This window comes from Gossypium arboreum, chromosome 13 (assembly GCF_025698485.1).
Source record: "Gossypium arboreum isolate Shixiya-1 chromosome 13, ASM2569848v2, whole genome shotgun sequence".
NCBI classification, from domain to species: domain Eukaryota; kingdom Viridiplantae; phylum Streptophyta; class Magnoliopsida; order Malvales; family Malvaceae; genus Gossypium; species Gossypium arboreum.
Genome location: NC_069082.1, coordinates 127,383,120 through 127,401,751, shown reverse-complemented (window position 1 = coordinate 127,401,751; position 18,632 = coordinate 127,383,120). Strand labels below are relative to the sequence as shown.

General features: G+C 32.6%; 3 protein-coding genes across 3 annotated transcripts; 2 read left to right on the top strand and 1 right to left on the bottom strand.

The window, feature by feature from the left end:
- Positions 1-80: 80 nt before the first annotated feature.
- Positions 81-3,691, top strand: LOC108452889 (pyruvate kinase, cytosolic isozyme). The gene is made up of 3 exons (XM_017750673.2): positions 81-471; positions 747-1,205; positions 2,728-3,691. Exons 1-3 carry the CDS (start codon positions 226-228, stop codon positions 3,538-3,540), a joined length of 1,518 nt encoding a protein of 505 aa, XP_017606162.2. The 5' UTR covers positions 81-225; the 3' UTR covers positions 3,541-3,691.
- Positions 3,692-4,598: 907 nt separating this feature from the next.
- On the bottom strand, positions 4,599-7,251 carry LOC108451243 (E3 ubiquitin-protein ligase SIRP1-like). Its single transcript, XM_017748957.2, has 2 exons — positions 7,055-7,251; positions 4,599-6,064 (listed from the first exon to the last, which is right to left on the bottom strand). The coding sequence occupies exon 2, from the start codon at positions 6,004-6,006 to the stop codon at positions 4,888-4,890; it is 1,119 nt and encodes a 372-aa protein (XP_017604446.2). The 5' UTR covers positions 6,007-6,064; positions 7,055-7,251; the 3' UTR covers positions 4,599-4,887.
- A 7,112-nt stretch (positions 7,252-14,363) lies between these two features.
- Positions 14,364-18,051, top strand: LOC108452890 (RGS1-HXK1-interacting protein 1). Its single transcript, XM_017750675.2, has 8 exons — positions 14,364-14,660; positions 14,765-14,831; positions 14,927-15,004; positions 15,965-16,017; positions 16,230-16,366; positions 16,449-16,513; positions 17,588-17,646; positions 17,762-18,051. The coding sequence occupies exons 1-8, from the start codon at positions 14,478-14,480 to the stop codon at positions 17,849-17,851; spliced, it is 732 nt and encodes a 243-aa protein (XP_017606164.1). The 5' UTR covers positions 14,364-14,477; the 3' UTR covers positions 17,852-18,051.
- The last annotated feature ends 581 nt before the right edge of the window (positions 18,052-18,632 follow it).

The following is an 18,632-nucleotide window of genomic DNA, read 5'->3' as shown; positions in this document are numbered from 1 at the left end:
TTCTAAAAGGGAAAATTCAAATGCATTTGATTTGTTCTACATTCTACTTCGTAGTTATACACCTGGGAAATTCAGAGGGAAAAACGGGGTCTCACTTAGTTTCCCTTTTCCTCTTACAAATACTTGCTTTTATTATTATTAGTATTATATATATTTAAATAATTAATTAATTCTAAAAAAAATTCAAAATAAAGGAGAAGAACAAAATAAAAAATAAAATAAAAAATGAATAATGATGTTGCTATTGGATCAGCTGTAATGGAGAGTAAGCCGAAGACGAAGATCGTATGTACTCTCGGTCCTTCCTGTAGATCCGTCCCTATGATCGAGAAGCTGTTGAAAGCCGGTTTAAGCGTCGCTCGTTTCAATTTCTCTCACGGATCTCATGATTATCATCAGGAAACTCTTGATAATCTCCGGGCAGCAATGATCAATACCGGAATCTTTTGCGCCGTCATGCTCGATACTAAGGTACTTTTTTCCGATAACAACCTTTTTTTTTCTCTCTCTTTTCTTTTTTATTAATGGGTTAAATATTAAAATGGTACATAAATTTTAATCCAATTACAATGTTATACATGAACTTAACATCATTGAATTAGTAGATATATTGCGGACATGAATAAAACGAATCTTATCTAAAGTGAAAATTATTTATTTTAATCGGAATTACCACATGGAAAAGCTGATTAGCTGACGAACCCTAGCTGTTTATTCTTACGTTAAAAAATAAAATAAAATTCCAGGGTCCTGAGATTCGAACAGGTTTCCTCAAAGATGGAAAAGTTCAGCTGAAACAGGGTGAAGAAATCACCATTACCACAGACTACGACATAAAGGGTGACGAGAAACTAATAAGCATGAGCTACAAAAAGCTGGCCGAGGATGTAAAACCTGGGATGGTTATCCTTTGTGCAGATGGCACAATCTCGTTTACCGTCTTATCTTGCGACCTTGAAAAGGGTTTGGTTCACTGCCGGTGCGAGAACTCTGCCGTTCTCGGCGAGAGGAAGAACGTTAACCTTCCCGGCGTGGTCGTCGACCTCCCTACATTGACGGATAAAGATAAGGAAGATATATTGCAATGGGGGGTTCCTAACAAAATCGATATGATTGCTCTTTCATTTGTTCGAAAAGGCTCGGATTTGGTTGAGGTTCGTAAGGTGCTCGGAGAGCATTCTAAGAATATTCTTCTCATGTCCAAGGTATGCATGTTTGAAGAATTTCATACATACATATATACATATACGTACATGCATGCATGCCATGCCATGCATAAATATATAGATGCTATTTTACTTGCACTCAGTTAGGAACCATGTAACGAATAGTCTCATTTGCTTTTGCCTGAGTTTTTAGAAAGTATTATGAATAGTAGTGTTGATTTATATTAACATATTTTTAGCTTGTGGAAGTTTCGTTCGGTTCGAAATATGGTTTAAAATTTTATTCAAATTTATTTATATTTGTAAATAGATAATTAAGTCCATTTAAGCTTGGTAATATTATTTTTAAAAAAATTAAAAATTTTAATTTAATATTTAATAATCTAATTTTTTATTTATAAAAAATTATATATAGTGATCTTAATATTTTTAATATTTACATTGCAGTGGTATTATATACTATTATAGATTAAATTTTTGTGTTATAAATTATATAATATAAAACATTACAACTTATCTAAAGGGCCGACTTGGGCTTGGGTCTTGGATGTCCAAGCTTGAGCTTGATCTATATTTCGTATGAGCCTAATTTTTTACCTAAGCCTATTTTTAGAGCTTAATATTTTTGCTCGAATCTTTCCAAATTTCGAGTGAGCCTTTGAACTTGAACGTAGTCCAACTCATAAACAAGTTTAATTATGGAGGTAATCATCTAATAGTGAAATGGGGTTAATTGCATTAGAAGTTCTCAAGTTATGGTCTAAATTTTAAATTAATTCTTAAACTTCAAAATGTTACGAGTCTTTAACATATTAGTATTGAATCAATTAGATTGATAAAATTAGCTTAACCATTAACTTGGACTTAAATGTTAATTCAAATTTAATGTGAAGTGTTAATTAAATTATAAATATGCGTGTACTTGATAACTTGTATTGATGTGCTAAAAGAAAGAAATAATCATCATAAATTTTATTGATTTTTAAATGTCAAATCCATACTGTAGGTGCTAAGGATGATTAAAAAAAAAGTAAAGACGGTAGGGACGGAAAACTCAAACCACCAAATAGATTTCCATCTAATATGTTGTAGCATTTATTTTCCTCAAAAAGTGGATGTGGCCGATTCTTATTATATGAAATTATTATTTTATTTTTATATATTATTAAAAAGAGAAAAATGTCATATTTTTAAAGAATTATGTTTAAATATTTGTTTTTTTAAATATTAAAAATAATTAGGAAAAATGAAATTGAGGCGAGATAGAATGGGGTGAAAATAGATGTATTCAATATCTACAAGATGGTAATAATTTTTAAGATTATAAAGCATACTAACTATGAAGTGGTAATTGATTTGATATTGCACACTAATATTTAATATATGGATTGACCATTAGACTGATAGAAGAACTTAATTACTATAATATTAATAGTTTGAAGACTCGATTAAAACATTTTCGGGATTAAAGATAATTTAAAATGTATGTGATAGTTTGGTGATATTTTGGTGGAGTTAACCCTATTTCAATGATGGCAATTTGTGGAAAATTATGTGGTAGGTTGAAAATCAAGAAGGGGTGGCAAATTTTGATGACATCCTTGCAAATTCAGATGCATTCATGGTGGCACGAGGTGACCTTGGAATGGAGATTCCAATCGAAAAGATATTTCTAGCCCAAAAAGTCATGGTTTACAAGTGTAACATCCAAGGCAAACCCGTCGTCACCGCCACCCAAATGTTGGAATCCATGATCAAGTCTCCCCGCCCAACCAGGGCGGAGGCCACCGACGTCGCTAACGCAGTCCTCGATGGCACCGACTGCGTCATGTTAAGTGGCGAAACCGCTGCCGGGGCTTATCCTGAACTAGCTGTTCAAACAATGGCCAAAATATGCGTTGAAGCCGAAAGCACACTCGATTACGAAGATGTGTTCAAAAGGATTATGAAACACTCCCCGGTACCAATGAGTCCATTGGAAAGCTTGGCTGCCACGGCTGTTAGGACGGCGAATTCAGCAAGTGCAGCTCTTATATTGGTGTTAACGAGGGGAGGGAGTACGGCGAAGCTGGTGGCTAAGTACAGACCAGGAAAACCCATTTTATCGGTGGTGGTACCGGAGATAATGACGGATTCTTTTGATTGGTCGTGTAGCGATGAAAGGCCGGCGAGGCATAGCTTAATATTTCGTGGGTTGATCCCGGTGTTGTATGCTGGGTCAGCGAGAGCATCACATGAAGAAACGACGGAGGAAGCTTTAGGGTTTGCTATAAAGCATGCAAAGTCGATGGGATTGTGTAAAGAAGGGGATTCAGTGGTTGCTCTGCATCGAATCGGGACTGCATCTGTAATCAAGATCTTGACTGCTAAGTGAAAGTGAAATTAAAATTTGAGTTTATTCATGAATTTTTTTTGGGAGAATGTTTTGAAGACTTTTTATTTTATTTTACGTAAACTGTGCTTTTTATGAATATAATGCATTTGATTTTTTTATTAAAATTTACTAGGTTGATTGAATAATTAAACATGTATTTTATGTTGAAGATTAGATTTTAATAGTAAAATTGATAAAAGTTTTAATAAAAAATTAATTTACTCTTTGATATGACGCGTACGGATTGATTTTTGATTTTTTAGTACATATTAATATTTGAATTTGATAATTTTTTTCCCAGTTTTGATTCATGTTATAATGCGGTATTTTGAGATTGTGCCACACCATCACCTAAAATATTTTATGAAAAAATTAATTTTTTAAACAATGACACGACATAATATTAGAGTATCACATCATTACATGGATCAAATTTTAAAGCTAATGAGTTTTTGTTAATTTTTTCAAGACATGGCATAATATTTGTTACTTTATAAAACTAATAATTTTTTGTTAATTTCACATAATTGAAATCCATAGCAACAACTCAATTTGTCAAATTGTTAAATATAATGTTGTATTACCTCCACGCACACCTTTGTTCACAAGGTACTTTCACTAAGGGGTACACACATCTCCTCCCTTAACACCTAACAACCTAGCACCATTTCTCAAGGCTTATTGTTGACGACATGACAACAATCACTTATTACGAAGATCACCTTACAACATCACATCGTGACTCTACAAGATCTCATTGTCTCCTTCACTTGGGGTCGATGAGATGATTCACTCACTTGTGAGACTCCTCCATGAGTTACTCCCAAGTTTCTTATATAAAAACTTCTTTGCCTTATCATAGAGGGGTACCCAAAAAACATTCTCTCTCTCTTCCTCCTAATGGCTCTCCACCCTTCGCCCATCTCCTCCCTTAATTTGATTATCGATATAGACATGTAGTATAGATAAAACATACGTCCTCGATCTTATCCATGGATCATGGTGCTGAATTTGGTTAATGTAAAACCAATCGAAACATTCACCATTTATAATTTAACTTTTATCAAATGAATATAGATAAATAAAAAAAGAAAGAAATTACATATATGAGGATCCAAGAGTAGGTAAGAATCAATATGGGAAACTCTTCCAAGGGCAAGGATCTTCAACAATAGAGAAATTAAAAACAAAAGCACAAATGTATATATGTTTTCCCCCAAGATTCAAATTCAATGAAAAATTACTATCTACATAAAAAGCAAAGGCAGAAAATATTTAGGCAGCATAGCGAAGACTGATGAGGAGGAGGATGCTATGCTAATACTACCCAATTATTTATTGGAAATGTCAATTATTCTCATCTCTTTGTGAAGTAGTTGTGGATTGAGACGACGATGAAGTATCGGAAGAATTGGCTCCACTAGATTGAGATCCTGACGAGAACAAACCATTGAATGGCCACGGGATTGAGAACCTTCTCCCGCTCCCGTTTCTCCCATCTCTTTCGCCCTCTTCGCTGCTACCGCGCACATTGTTTCCGCTTTCTCTTCGATTGGTATTAGCCCTTGGTCTCTCGGAATCCAGTTTTGATTCGTCTGTGGGCATTTGATATCTACAAACCGGACAAGAACTATGGAGCTCCAACCATGGCAGTATACACTCGCCATGGAACTTATGTTTACATGGCATTTCCTTTGCCACGTTACCGGTCTTGAGATCATCCAAGCACACAGAACATTGCAGCATCTCCTCAATTTTCACGGTGGGCAAAGCTTCGATTGCCTCTTTTTGCGTTGGTGGAGTTCCGTATCTGTTCGATTCATTCTCTGCCAGATGTTGCAACAATAAGTCCAGTCCAGGACTCATGAAATAGTCGCCTAAAGACCTTGTATGGTTCGAGTTTTGGCTCAGACCACTCTGACTGGAATCGTAAGGACCTTGGACGATGATAGTCTGATTGAAAGGATTGATCAAAATAACACGCTCTCTTTCCCTATCCCGATCCCTGCTCGTACCCATACCCCTATCTCTATCATTCGCAGCATTCTCCACTTCGGATGCCATTCCATCTCTAATACCTTGAAGCAATTGCAAAATTGTAGCAGAGCTTCTCCTCCTCCTTCTAATGATGGATTCGAGCTCTTGGTCCAAATCAGTATTTCCTTCATGGCGACCTTCACTATTATCATTGTCATTCTCATTATTCTCTTCTTCAAAGTCAATACGATCAAATCTTCTACGAAGACGGGGATTACCAATCATACCTAACAAGATTGGTGCCCACAAAGATAGTGCTCGGTCTGATCCCATATCAGAATCCATGTCTTCACTGCCTCTTGTACCACTGCTCATTTGCTCAATAAACCCACCTTGACAAAATGGGCATTTAATCTCAATTCCCATAATAGGGGTCACCACTTGAGAGCATTGGTAACACCAGTAATTTTCTGCCATAGCTTCCTCCATTCTTTTATGGCCTTTTATCCTCCTTCCTCACCTTTCCTTTTCTGTTCCTTTAGGGATTCTGTCATAAACAAACAACAAATAACATTAAGAAGTCTGTAGAACTAAAATGGAAGCTGTTGAGGAGAGGTTGACTCGTTTCGAAATAGTCTTTGAAGTGTTATTTGTCCAGAGCCAACAAATCCTTCAATGAGTTAGTATTTCATTAAGTTAAGTTAGAGTTTTGTCTTCCAACTTTGACAAGAGCTTTAGTGCCTAAAGAGAATACTTTGGGATGCGAGTTCATAGAATAAAAATGCCTCATTGGACATGAATGCTCACGTGGATGTGAGCATTACACACTTGGTAGGGTTTGATCCCTTGCCTTTAGATGTTATACATCAGACAAGAGTTTAAACCCTACCATGTGGACTGATGCTTACGTGCCCTTGATGAGATACTCAAGCTGTTAATAGAGTCATGAGATTAAATTTCGATTTGACATGTGAACAATAACAATCTATTAAAGGGTTTGTAGGCTTCAAACGGATGACACCTTAAAAACTTTTTCAAAAGGAGTTAGTTTCCCCTCAAAAAATCAATCTACAACAAAAACATCTACAACAATGTGATTGATACCGCAAGAAGAAAGCAACTCCTAAATTCATACCCTTTTATGAGTAAATCCATGTTCTGAATCCCTTCAAGTATACTTTTTTAAATTTATCAAAAATTGAAAACAATGATTCAAAATAACACCAAAACCTTAAAAATGAATACATAATTTGCAACAATAGAATAAGAATAGCAATAGAAAAGCTTGTTAAGGAGCTCTTCTTAAAAAAGAAAACTAAAGGAGTCATAATCTACAAACAGCTTAACAACAACCTCAAAACCATGAAAAAGGGCTCCAAAACAACAAAGAATTTTTTTAACCCCACCCCCACCTTTTTTTCTGGTCTTTGATCAAAATTTCATTTTACATGAGAAAAATTTGACCCAATGATAAATAACACAAAATAACAAGGTTTCATATATAGAAACATAATCCCAATTTTTTTTTACCTATTACCTTTATTTTTCTTAAAGATTGTTGGTGGCTATGAATTAGAACATGAAAGAAACAAAAAAGATGAGAAGAAGAAGAAGAAGAATCTTGGGTTAATTTTTTTTTTTTGTTGTTGAAGAAAAGAGAAGGAAATGGCTAAAGATTTACATTTTTCTTCTTCCTCATTATAGGACAATCCAACTCCATTCTCTCTGTTCCTCCTCAGATTTTTTTTCTATTTTTGTCAACTTTCTAACTTACATTATTTAACTAACTAAAATGGTCAATTTAAGTCTTGAAATGTTTAAGTTTGTTATGGATTTGGATGGCTACTGATTTATAATATTTTAAATTTGGATAATTGGGCTTGACTCAAATATCAATCTATAATTGAGCTTTATCTTGATTGACATAAATATTGTTGTTAATACAAGAAGATATGAGTTCGAGTGCATTAAAACACATTATACTCTTAAAATTTTAATTTGTTATAAATATTTTATTATTATAAAATGGATGTTCATTAAATTGAGAGTTTTGATATACATTATGACTCTGATGTTTATTATTAGGATTTTAATTTTTTTTTATCAATCTTATTACATGCTCTGATCATATCTGTTCTTTTTGACAAAACCCATAGCCCCACCTCAACCCATAAATGGGAGAATAATATGCTTCGATGCACTTGTACCTATGTTCTCCTACATTGGCAACAATACCCATGCCAATCGAGCTAGGACTTAATTGGCAGGACTCTGATGTTTATTAGAAGTAAAGCTATATTATTTATACTTTTTATGTTTATAAATATAGACTTTAAAAAAACATTATAAATATCCTTATTGATCAATGAAAACAATACTTCTTATTTGTTCTCCTATTTCTCTTGTTATTTGATCTCATTATTATTATTTTTATAACAAAATTTAGTTTTTAAAGTATTAGTATTGTTTTGGTCAAAAGAAATATCAATATTGTATTAATTACGCCTTTCTGTTAGCCTAACTTGGATGTCAAGTGCCAGCTCAAGTCTGTCGTGGAGCATATTTAAAACACATCGATCAAATTATAAACACATATGTGCCCACCTACATGGATAACCTGAATTAGACATGTCTAAAAAAAATAATCTTTCTAAAATTTAATGAAACTATTTTTTTAACACATTAGATTCTAGTCGTGCATGCGATCAATATACACGTGTTTATAATTTGATCGATTAATTTTAGATATACTTTACATTAAGTCCAATCTAACATTTATGCTTAAATTGATGGTTAATTTAATAGAAGAATTTGATTAATATAATATTAATCTTATAATACTTTATTTAGAATATTCTAAAATTTAAAACTCATTTAGCGATAATTTGAGAATTCTTGGTGAAATTAATGTTATTTTAAATTTAATTTATTAATTTTAAAATAAAATCAAATTCTTGGAAATATTTTTGTTATATAAAGTTAAATAAAGTTTTGGGTGTATTATAGTAGTGGTTCACACGATAGGCGATGTAGAGAATCATTTAGTATGGAGTTTTTTTACAGGGTAATGACTAATAGTTCTCTTCAGATCTCTTTTATATATTTCCAGTCTTTTTGTTTTGGTATTGAGACGGGGTATTTGTAGAGAGAGGTCGACTGAGCATGTGTTCCAATCATCAAGCATTGTATTCCTCATGTGTAGGGGTAGAGTGATGATTGTCAGCTGAGAGCATTGTTAGAGTCATTCTAAAGTTACTAGATAGAATATTGTTAGGGTTGGAAAGTAGAGGTGAGTAAAATTCGATTTGATTCGAAAAATTCGATAAAAAATTTAAATTTTGAATTAAATAGTTCGAATTATTTGAGTTAATCAAGTTATTCGGATCAACTCGGATGAAAAATTAAGTTTTTTGGTTTAACTCGAATATGAATTGCACAATTCTAGTTATCTGAAAATCCAAATAAGAAAAGGCAAAACTACGTCATTCTAATAAATGTTTACCTTTTCTAAAGTTAAAAATCAAAACCATTAAGTTAAAAGACAAAACTATGTTATTTTGATAAATGTTTACTCATTAAGTTAAAAAACAAAATCATTATATTGTTTATGTAGTTAAATAATCTTGTACTTCGTCTACTAGTTAAATAATCGGTCCATGTAAACGCAACATTGAATGTAAATAATAGGATTCGTTAACTTAACTTGACTGTAATGGCCTAAATTCAAAATTATCGGAACAGTGGTTTCGTAACCACAAATCCGATTTAAAGATAAATTTATTTCAATATTTTTGCATGAAAATTGATATGATAGGAAAATCGTATGAAAATATTGATAGAAAAATTTTACCGATTTAGTGATTAGATAGAAAAAGAAATTATTGAAGAAATTGGGTAAAAACAAGGTATCGAAACCTCTATCTCATAAAACCGAGTCAAAAATAATTTTATAAATATTTATGAAATGTTATTAATGTGGCATTAAAATTTCGTTAGGAAATTTTAATGTTTGGGTAGTCAATTAAATGAAAAGGACTAAATTGTAATAGGTGTAAAAGTTGCTAGAATGATTAAATAGCTTAAAAGTCTAATGAGAAAGGATTTAAAAGGCAATTAGACCCAAAATTTATTTGGGCTGGACGGCAAGGGTATGAAATCAGCAGAAAAATTGATAAATTAAGGGTAAAATTGGAATATTGCAAAATTAACTAAATTAAACTAGGACTAAATAGGAAATATCTAGATTTCTCTTCATTTCTCTTCAATTCCAGCAGCTAAAAACGCCATAGGAAGGTTCTATAAGCTGGTATTTCATAATTTTTGCACCAAGTGAGTTAATTCTTGCCTTTTTCTTGTAATTTTTGTGTTTCTAAGACTTTTACAACTAGGTCCTACTATTAAATTTATTATTTTTTGATTTCATGGATGAAATTGAAAGTCACCATGGTTGAGTGCTGTAATTTTATGATGAAATAGAATGGAATTAAAGCTTTAATTTGTTTATGAGATGATTTTATTAGGTAATTTCAATAGAAATTGATTTTTAGGACCTAATTGTGAAAATGCTTGGAATTAAAGTCTATTGCTGAAATTCTGTTTCCTAAAGGTTGTAAATTAGTTTAAGATGATAGAATAAAATGTTAATTGAGAAAAATCAGCTCAATTGAGAGGCTAATTGAGTAGGGACGAAATTATCATTTATTAAAAGCTTAGGGGAAAAATGGTAATAAACAGCTTGCACAAAAACAGTTTGGACAGCAGCAGTAGACTAACTTTGAAAAATCACCATAAATTTTAGAAATCGAATTAGAAGATAAAAAAAATATGGAATTAAAGCTTATTGAGTCTAATTTCTCATATAAGAAATAGTGTAAGCAATGGATTTGTAAATTTTGAGATATAATGAATTTTGTGAGACAAGGTCAGAATGAATTCGGGTTCCCCTGTTCTGACTTTGAAAAATCATAAAAATTTGAAGAAAAACAATTATGGGCTTAAATTTATATGTATAGAATCCTTAATGAGTATATTTTTAAGAGAAACAAACGAAAACATTATTTGAATTCTGTATGAAGAGATAATTAATTTTTAGTGAAGAAGGGTCAGAACTGTCGACAGCAGAACAAGGGTGACTTTAAAAAATAAACTGTACTTATTGGATAAACCAAAATTTTTTAAAATTTTATGGTAAAAAGATATATGAGTCTAGTTTCAGGGAAAATTAACGGATCTTAATATGGAGTTCCTTACCTCAAGTTATAAATAATTTAGTGACTATGACTCAAGTAGACAGCTTTGAATGAACTATAAATAATAGTTGAATTATAAAGAATGTTGCATATGAACATGAAATATATTAAATTGATAATTAAATTTATTTATTTAGATCCGGAAGATTCAAATACTGAAGCTAGATCGAGGTAAGGAAAAAGTTCAGATTAGTAGATTTTTATTGTTTACAAACAAGTATCAAGGTAAGTTCGTGTAACTTGAATTATATTCTTAAATGCTTGAGATTGTATGTTATTGATGTGAATATGATTTGAGTGTTCATTGTATGAAAATTAATGAAACATTGATATATTTGATAAAATGGGAAGAAATCCGGTTGAATGAAAGGAAAATTCGATGGATCTCGAAAAGGAATTGACGGTAAAAGGATCTAGCCCGGACGGGTGATCCTATCTGATATAGCCCTCCAGAAGAATATGTGTAAAATGAATTTACCGGACGGAAATCCGAATTAGGTCTGAATTTAGCTTTGGACTGGTAATTCAGATCCAAGCTCATTAGAGTAATTGTCGTTGCAGGGATTTAGCTTGGACCGGTAATCCCGACAATACTCTATGAGTTTATATTGCAGGGGATTTAGCCTGGACTGGTAATCCCGCTGCAAGGTTGAGGTTTGCGGGAGTGTGCTCTTTGAAATGGATATGTGCGCACATGAATATGAATTGATAGACCCGGAATTGTACAATAAATGTGTACCTCTGAAAATCCATCGAAATTTCGATAAATTCAACGGGATAAATATGGAAAAATAACAAGAAAATGGTAATCATGGTATTGACGAGCTCATCAATCATGGTATATATATTATTGATACATGGAAATTATTGTACTAACTTGAATGTTGAGTTTGTGCATGTTAGGGTAATAATGCATTGAATGGATATATGAATGTTTATTATATTGTATTGAAAATATTAAGTAAGTATAATTCTTGTTACATGAGCTTACTAAGCACGAAGTGCTTACCCCGTTTCCTTTTTCCCTGTTTTGTAGTGTTAAGAGCTCGGAGGTCGGATTTGGTGGAGACACATCACACTCGTCAACCTCCAGGATTTCGGTATATAAAGAAACTTTATTTTGGAAATCAATGGCATGTATAAGCTAACAAAGTAAATGTTAACGTGAAATGAATGTAAAGTTAGCCATTAGTATGGTTAACGAACTTGGTTTTAGATATGTGATGACGTTATCTTATAAATATGCATGAATTTATCTTGAAAATATGTTGAATTGATTTGGTTGATGTGGATTGGTCTCGATTTAATATTGCAGGGAAGGTTAGATATTTATAAAGGGGCTATATTGAATATATAAAAAAAAATTTATTCGTAAACTCCGGTAATGCCTCGTACCTTATTCCGGCAATGAATACGGGTAGGGGTATTACAAATTCAAAATTTTTTGACTCAATTCAACATGACACTATCGAATACTCACTCCGATTAGAAAGGTGATGAATTGATAGATGTTGGTAGGAGCTCTTTCCTATATAACTTCTGGAGATTACATGAACTCACCTTATGTGATGTGTAAGGTTGAGACTAAACTTTTGGCGAAACTACAATAATGAGCTTTGTTAGAATTTACGTTTTGACATAAGCATGTGGTATGGTGAGAGGTAATATGAGTATACCAATTTTAATTATGCATTAGCATGTACGATTATGTTTACAATCAACATTTTACTTGATTTTCATTTCACTTATAGTTAAGGGTGATCAAATGGTTAACTGAACTGATCTAGTATTAATCGAATTAATCGATTTTTTAATCTTTTAACCGTTAATCAAACCGAATTAGTATTAATTGAACTTTTTAATCCGCGTAAATTTTTTTAATTCTTAATTCTTAGCTTTAATTTATAAAGCTTTTGATATAATAATATTTAAGACTAATTTTCTACTTTTTTCCTTAAATTATTTATGTTAGAAATAAAAAGAAATATCTTTGAAGATATTCTCAAATCCAAAATAAACTCAAGAATACTTGTTATTGATTTCAATCATGTCTTATAATCTCGAGTTAACGAAATGCCTTTGAAAATGTTTTAAAGTCATTTCAAGTCATTTTATATATTTTGGTACAATAAGTATTGGTATAATTACCTTGGTAAGTCAGTAGCCACATTATAATTTAGAAGAGTAAAGTATCGATACTTGTTCTTAATATATTAATATTTAGCGCAAAGGATCTATACCTAACTTCATGGTATCATTACTCCTTTGTCTCTATCGTTTACTTTTCTCAAGAGTATCAATACCTCATGTTACAAGAGGACTTTCATGCGTAAATTAATTGCTCCAGATGACCAGTTTTTCCCTCTCATTACTCCAAACTGTTAGAAATCAAAAAGAGGTTATAAATAGAGTCCAAGAACACTTCAATAAACACAAGAGAAGAAGCTTTAAAGATCAAGAGCTTATATTTGAAGGTTTTTTCTTTTATTCTTCTCATTTTCACACTTTGTACATAAACACTTGCTAAGTTTAGTTTCATTTCTTTATCCAACTGTCTATTTGTATTTGAGAGAGTTTAAATATCTAAACACTTTGGAGAGAGGTCTTTCTAGTTTACACCAAATTATCTTTGAAAAAGACAGGATTTTCAGTTTAGCCTTAAAAACCAAAGAGATTTTGGTTGATATATACTTGAAAACTAAAGTAGTTCTATCTTAGCCATTGTAAAAGGTAGAGCGAAATGTTCTATCGTAGACTTAGTAAAAGATAAGAAGTTATAAATGTTATATCTTGTCTTACGAGGCTGAATAAGCCATAGAATTAATTGTATTAATTGAGATGATTGGTAGGCTTAATGTTGCAAATGATTGCTTATAAATATTCTCTTTTCAACTTGTTTTTGTATACTTTAATGGTAGACCAATCTCAATAGATTTTACGATTGAAAATCACTTTTTTGGCTAACCAAGTGGGAGTATTCTTGCCCTTTAAAACCCTTAAAAGGCTTGGGTTTGAACTTCACCAAAGTCAAAATGATAAAGTATTTCTTTGCTGGACCCTAAACGCTTCCGATAAGTTTCATGATCCCCTTTGGACTCTCCTCGAAGTCGGAAGACAAAGCTTCGAGGGTAAAATCAAGCATAGACATCTTGAGTACAATACCTCTAATGTTCGAGGTCTAGATCGATTAATCAAAAAACGATACTCTAAAGATTTCTTCTAATAATAGAACGGATTCCCCCTCAACAAATGTAAATGTTAAAAGATATTAAGATAATTATATATAAGATTTTAATATATAAAAATATTAAATAAATAATATAAATATATTTTAACAAAATTTTGGGAAAAAAATAATATGAGCGAGTTTAAAAGCGAATTTGGGTTTGTTATTTATAACCATAGATGAAATTGAAGAAAATTTTAACTCATATTTTAAATTAAGCGAACTTAAACTAATATAAAATATGTTAAATATTATCCTTAAGCGTGGCCTAATTTATGAATATCTTTAAGTTAAACCAAACATTTAAATAGTGAAAAATTAATATTTTTATAATTTTAAACCGAATTTCAATGCCATTATTTATAGTAACCATATTTATTATTTAAGCACAACATTATTTAACGCAAAGTTCAGAAAAGAAAATCGAAGGGTAAAGCGGAAAGAAAGAAAGAAAAACAATAGAAACGAGTGATCGGCATCGGCAAATGAGCGGAGAAGAAGAAGGTCGTGAGGCCGCCACCGCCACCATCCCCGCTGCTAATTCTTCAACAAAGCCATGGGTGGAGGAATTGCCGACAATCGAAAACCTTATAGATTCTAAAGACTTAGCGATTCGCTCTGCTCAATCCCTTTTCCATAACTCCTCTACCCATCTACGCACTTTCCAGGTTTCTTTTTTTTTTCCTTATTATATAACAATGATTTTATTAAAGCATATAATGTAATTAATGAGAAATTAAAAGAATTGATTATAAATTTCTGGGTTTTGTAGGATTCTCTACCACAAGCATCCTCTTACTATAAATCCTATGAAGATGCTTTTTTCAGCAAACTTAAAGGTTTTCTAATCATTTTTTTTCATTTAATTGATGGTTGTGATTTTAATAACTGAATAGTTTGTAACTGTTCTTTGTTTTTAATTATAAAAAAAAAGAGGGGGTGATGATTGCAAAGGAAAACCCAGGTGCAGCTGTTGGGATTACTTTGACTGCTTCTCTCTGTCTCATGCGAGGTTTGTTCTTTCCTGATTTTCATTTCTCATTTCGATGATTGCCTGCAACACTTGATTCTTATCTGATTTTGTAAACCAAAGAAAAGGAAAAACAGTATTTGAAGAAGATTTTGTTTTGGTGGAAACAACTGAGTCCTTTAGAAATTTGTTGAGTTTTTTGGTTCTAAGTTAAAAGGATTTAGTTTGTTATTCTACTTTCTTTGTTTCATGGTGTAAATTTTTTGTTGTGATCAAATGGGTAAAACTAATTAGTGTTATCCTTAGAAGCAATGCTAGTGAAGCAACACTATCATTCTCTTGTGAACATAGCTATAATGTTTAACTATGTCAATGAGACCATGTGGTGGCTGACTGATTTGAATAACAAATCCTGTCCTCGGAGCTATGTGATTCTCTTTGACTGTATCAAAAGTCCGCCCTCTAGATGCTTCTTCATTTAGAAGCTTTTAAATCTGGATCCTTTACTTGTAGGAAATTATTAAATTAAATAAGGTATAAGAAACTCAAATGCGAAGTGCAATAAATGTGTATTTCTGGGGGAATTGATTGGGGGCCGGGGGAATGAAGTCGTTGGCATTGTTTATGTTGTTGTTAGCAGGCCTGATCAGGAGTCTTCTTTGGCAATTTTGAATGATGGGCTTCCACCTTCTTCCCATCTTGTTAGCAGGCTTTTTTCCTCCCTTTAAATAAAGCTTTATTAAGTTTGGCCAAAGATTTAAGATTTTTCATATACAGTGATGATATGTACTCCTCGGATTATAAGTCTAGGTTGCATCAATTTTGTTCGAGTTACATCCTCCTTTTGGCCTCTGGGTTCCCTTCTTTAGATCTATTGCACGGGTTATGAAATGAAAGTATTTGATGAGTCTTCATATTCATTCATTTGACTTCTGTGCACAACTTTCTATTTGGTTTGGCTTTTAAATTTAAAACAAACTGATGTCAGAGTATTTGTTGCAGGCCCAAGAAGGTTTCTATTCCGTAATACGTTGGGTCGATTTCAAAGTGAGGAGGTAGCTACCCTGTTAATTTGGTTGAAGCTTCCTCCACTTAGTGGAACTATAAGTTGAATGTTTGCTTGCACTATATATGCTGCATGACCTGTCATTTTGAATTCTTTACTAAGCCAAAGCAAAAATCTCAGGTTCTAGATATTATGTGTCTTAGTATAAAGTTCGACTCTAAGCTCTTGTATACATTTCCTTTCTGCTAAACTTTCCTACAGGCAAAATTTTCTAGGGCTGAGAAGAATGTAAAAGTGTTAAGCCTATCTGTTGATTTGATGAAAAAGGAGAGCAGTAAGCTGCTTGAAAGGGCAGCTCTTGCAGAAAAGGATATGAAACGTGGCCAGAAAGAGCTCATGTAAGTAGTATGAATTTCTTAAATGTTATGCTCTAAGTTCTCATTAATTTTCTTGTTTAACTGTTCCAAGTTGTTTGTGTAGGAATTCTGGAGGTCAGATTCACCGTCTTGCTAAATCAGTTTACAAGGTTGAGGCTGAAGCTGTAGGTATGCTTAAAGCTCATATTTTCTTTATATATATAGTTTGTTCTCTTTTGGTAAACAGTTGTTGGCATCTTGGGTCCCTTGGGAAGCTTGACTGACTTTGGCTTCCCATATTAGTTTGTCATTATTTATATTTGATGAATCTGGTGCTTTCAACCATCTCGTTTCTCCCTGGGCTCTCTTTTACTCTCTTCTTAGTACAGTAAAGAAGGGTTGTTTGTAATAGGATGTTTAGAAACTTAATTTTGCATAAAATTATTCTAGCATGCAGCTATGGTGTCCACTCTCCTATAATGTCGTTTAGACCATATAACTCTTAAACCAACAGTAGAACTTAGATTGGCTGTTGTCAAGCATGTTGGTTTTAGAAAAGGTATGTGTATCAATCTGAAGATGAGATTGGTATCGACGTATAATGTTGGAAAATTAACCTGTGGCTAACCATTTCCAAGCCACCTTGCTGTTTTATATTGTTTTTGTAAAGAATATCAAGGCAGGGAAGGACAAGGTTTTTTCTAAAATAGAACTTGGGTCAGAGCAGAGTCCGGTTTATGCAAATCCAAATCTGCCCTGGGCATATTTACTAGAATGTCTTCATATTGTACTATTCCATATCCTTATTATTTATATACACTTCCGAGTAGGGTTTCTTTTCAGCAGCCTTTTACACAGTCTAGAGACTTCTCGACGCCCTTTTGCTCTTATTTCTTCTTTACCAAGCAACTAAGCTTTCTGCCTTCTTTTGATTTTTTTCCGCCAAACATTTTGTCTACTTGTTATTACTTTCAATGTTGTACTTTTTGGTTTTGTTTTGAGTTTGTTTTAGGTTCTTCACAATTTGTCTAGTTGGGACTTCCTTCTTTTGTTTAATTAGATTAAGACATGCTGCAATCTTTGGCTATATGGCTAGTCTATCATGCTAGTTTGGGCATGTTCAACCTCCAACGGGGAGGGATAGGGTTTCATTGCCCAAACCCGAGCTGAGGTGAGTCTGGTCCAAGTTGAGACAAGTTGGGGTGGTTTTAAATTTTACGGGACGCTGTTGTACCTTAACAATTTCTTCAATGTTCCTTATAGATTTGATGGACGGACTGCGAGAAATCCCTGGAAGGGAGGCATTGAAACTACGAGCAGAGGCAAGTCCTGCATTTCTTTTTTTTATCTTTTCAGTGCTCCTTTGCCAGTTTAAAAAAAAAAAAAAAAAACCCTTAATCCCTGATCAGAAATTTACCAATTTGACATCCATATTAGGTTGCTTCAATGGCATCACTTTTGAGGCAGCAAAGGGTTTCACTTGACAGAAGGATAAGGAAAATATCTGAATTGGGGATACCTGTCTGATACACAGTGTGTGGACCTCTCTTGTTATATTTGATATTATTTAATAAGGATTTTTGAACTGATGCTGCATTTTCTAGATCCCATGTTACTCATAGAGATTAAACTTAATTCGGCCGAAATAATCTATCTAGTACAATTGAACTGTGAGTCACTAAATCATTTTGCTATGTATGATTTTTAGATCAAGGAATGGGAAAGAATTCTTTCTTCTTTTTGCTGCATTTTGGTAAGAGTGTTTTTTATTGCATTGTTTAAAGATGGTTAATGTTCCATTTGTGCTTTGGATAATTTGATAAAATCTCTGAATTCAGGAGAAATATTCCCACTAATTTAATTAGGTCAAATTATTCCGTCATTATTTTTTAATATTTACTATTCAAATCACAAATTAGTATTATTATTTTGAAGAAAATATAGTAAGACCTGACATATACTACAAATGTCAAAAGAGGAGCTAACTTTAAAAGATTCCAAAAGTAAATCAAAGATGCATCATTTTAATCAAATCGTATTTTAATTAAACCGTTAAAATTATATCTTAATTTCACTATAATTAAACTAACTTGACGATATATGTAGGTCAACTAATAAACCATTATTAAGAGTCTCATTGCATCAGTGATGGTCTATCTTTAGCATCATCTCAGAGTCCATTTTTGTAAACACTATTATAATGCGTTATCATGATAAGACTGAAGCAACCAGCTCGGAGGTTGGTGGCATCATCGACAAGACAATGAATTTATTTGATATAATTCAGGGACCAAAATTGTTACTAAAC